A 1937-nucleotide genomic window follows, 5' to 3' on the forward strand; every position below is an offset into this window, starting at 1 on the left:
TATACACAGTACACATACATATATTATGCAAACAAAAACTTTTATCTTGGATGCGATTAATCGCGATTAATCGTTTGACGGCACTAGTTTATTTGTGAAAAGTTGTCTGTTTTCTAACTTCAGCGGTTTCCTCAGGCAGTCATCCTTCCCGTCCTCAAGGGTCATTCACCTCTCACTCCTTTTACTGTGCTGGATTCGTCTGTTTGTGGGTTTATAGGCTTGTCTGTAATGATAGGGATCATATAATGAGTACTTGAGGAGTCCTTGGTCGCTTGGTACGGGCTGGTGTAATGACTTCAGCAGAGATAATGTTGCCTCACCTCCAGTATATCCCAGCCTACGGTGGCTTTGCACTGAAGCACCTTATCGCCCTTTACCCAATTGCTAAACAGTTGTTTTGTTCACAGCAGATGTGGATTGACAGGTCAAGGTTCAGGAGTGCTTGTTATAAATAGGAGCTTCAGAGGCTTGAGTTCTAGAAGGGTGTTTGTGTATTCGGTGAGAACATGGATTGTGATTGTTCGGTGTATGGTAATGGACAGTCGAACGCCATCCTCTTCAACATCCTCAGCCGAGGCGAGTCGACTCCGAAGAGGGTTCCTCAGACGTGCCACTGCGAGAAACGCAAGACGGTTTGTCTGAAGACTCCCGGCGAGACGTGTCAGACCGCTTCAGACGTGCTGGTGAAGACCGTGCACTTCATGAAGAGCTTGCCGGCGTTCCAGCAGCTGCCACCTAAAGACCAGCTGTCTCTGCTGCAGAACTGCTGGGCTCCGCTCTTCATTCTGGGTCTGGCTCAGGACCGGGTTCTCTTCGAGGTGCACGACTCTCCGGCGCCCAGCATGCTGAAGAGAATCCTGCTGAACGGCCGAGAGACGCCGAGCTCCGATCCAGAGCAGCCCACGCTGGCCGGCGTGCAGACGCTTCGAGCCTGCCTCAAGAAGTTCTGGAGTCTGGATTTAAGCCCCAAGGAGTACGCTTATCTGAAAGGCACCGTGATATTCAATCCAGGTACGGTCTCCAAAACCAACATGGTGTTGCACATTAACATATTTAGACACTAATTTATATGAAGTTATAATATCAAATACTACATACAAAAGTATTCAAATGTAATCATTCAAAATAATATATATATATGAAGAGTTTATTTGCAAAAAAGATGACTCTTTTTTTTCTTATTTTTTTATTTTCAAAAATCATGTTTTTTATTGTGTTAGTTAGCTGTTTTTTTTTTGTTATTTCTTAACCTAATCAAAAGAACCCAGCTGCAGTTTGTTTGATTGAGATTAACTGGAATGCACAATGAAAAAACATGATTTTTGAAAATTGTTAAAAATGGAGTTATCTGTTTTTGCAAATGAATATATATATACAGTATATATATATATGTGTGTGTGTGTGTGTGTGTGTGTGTGTGTGTGTGTGTGTAAAATGTAATTTAATAATTATTTATATAAATAAATAATTATTTTATAAACTAAGTATTCTTAACTTAAGTTTATTAAAATACAAGTAATTATTTAAAATAATTTATTTAATTTTAAATGTTATATAGAATTTAAGTTATTATAAATTATTATAATTTTAATTTTTTTAATGACTATACTTGTAATAACATTGAGTGATTAAATTATATCTATCTACAATTTAATTTAATAAATCGTTTTTATTCAAAATAAATAATACATAATGTATTTGTAATTTATATTTAATTATTTAAAATTATTTATTTCATTAATTAAAAATGCTACTTTATTTAAATATATATAGCTATTGAAAATTATATCTATCTATATTTTAATTAATAATTATTTATAAATAATGGATTGTAATTTAATTTTATTAAAATATATTTCATTATTTAAAACTATCTATCATCTGATTATTTCTCTATCTATCTATCTGTCTATCTATCTATCTGTCATCTATCTATC

General features: G+C 35.1%; 1 protein-coding gene across 1 annotated transcript in view; it reads left to right on the forward strand.

Moving 5' to 3' along the window:
• The first annotated feature begins 488 nt into the window (after positions 1-488).
• nr0b2a (nuclear receptor subfamily 0, group B, member 2a) overlaps positions 489-1937 on the forward strand; it is a 6292-nt gene continuing 4843 nt past the window's right edge. The window contains exon 1 of the mRNA XM_016257134.1: positions 489-1011. Coding sequence (XP_016112620.1) covers positions 507-1011 — 505 coding nt within the window. The 5' untranslated portion in view covers positions 489-506. The remainder of the gene's footprint in view (positions 1012-1937) is intronic.

The sequence above is a fragment of the Sinocyclocheilus grahami genome, unplaced genomic scaffold (genome assembly GCF_001515645.1).
Source record: "Sinocyclocheilus grahami isolate Dianchi unplaced genomic scaffold, SAMN03320097.WGS_v1.1 scaffold1512.1, whole genome shotgun sequence".
NCBI lineage: Eukaryota > Metazoa > Chordata > Actinopteri > Cypriniformes > Cyprinidae > Sinocyclocheilus > Sinocyclocheilus grahami.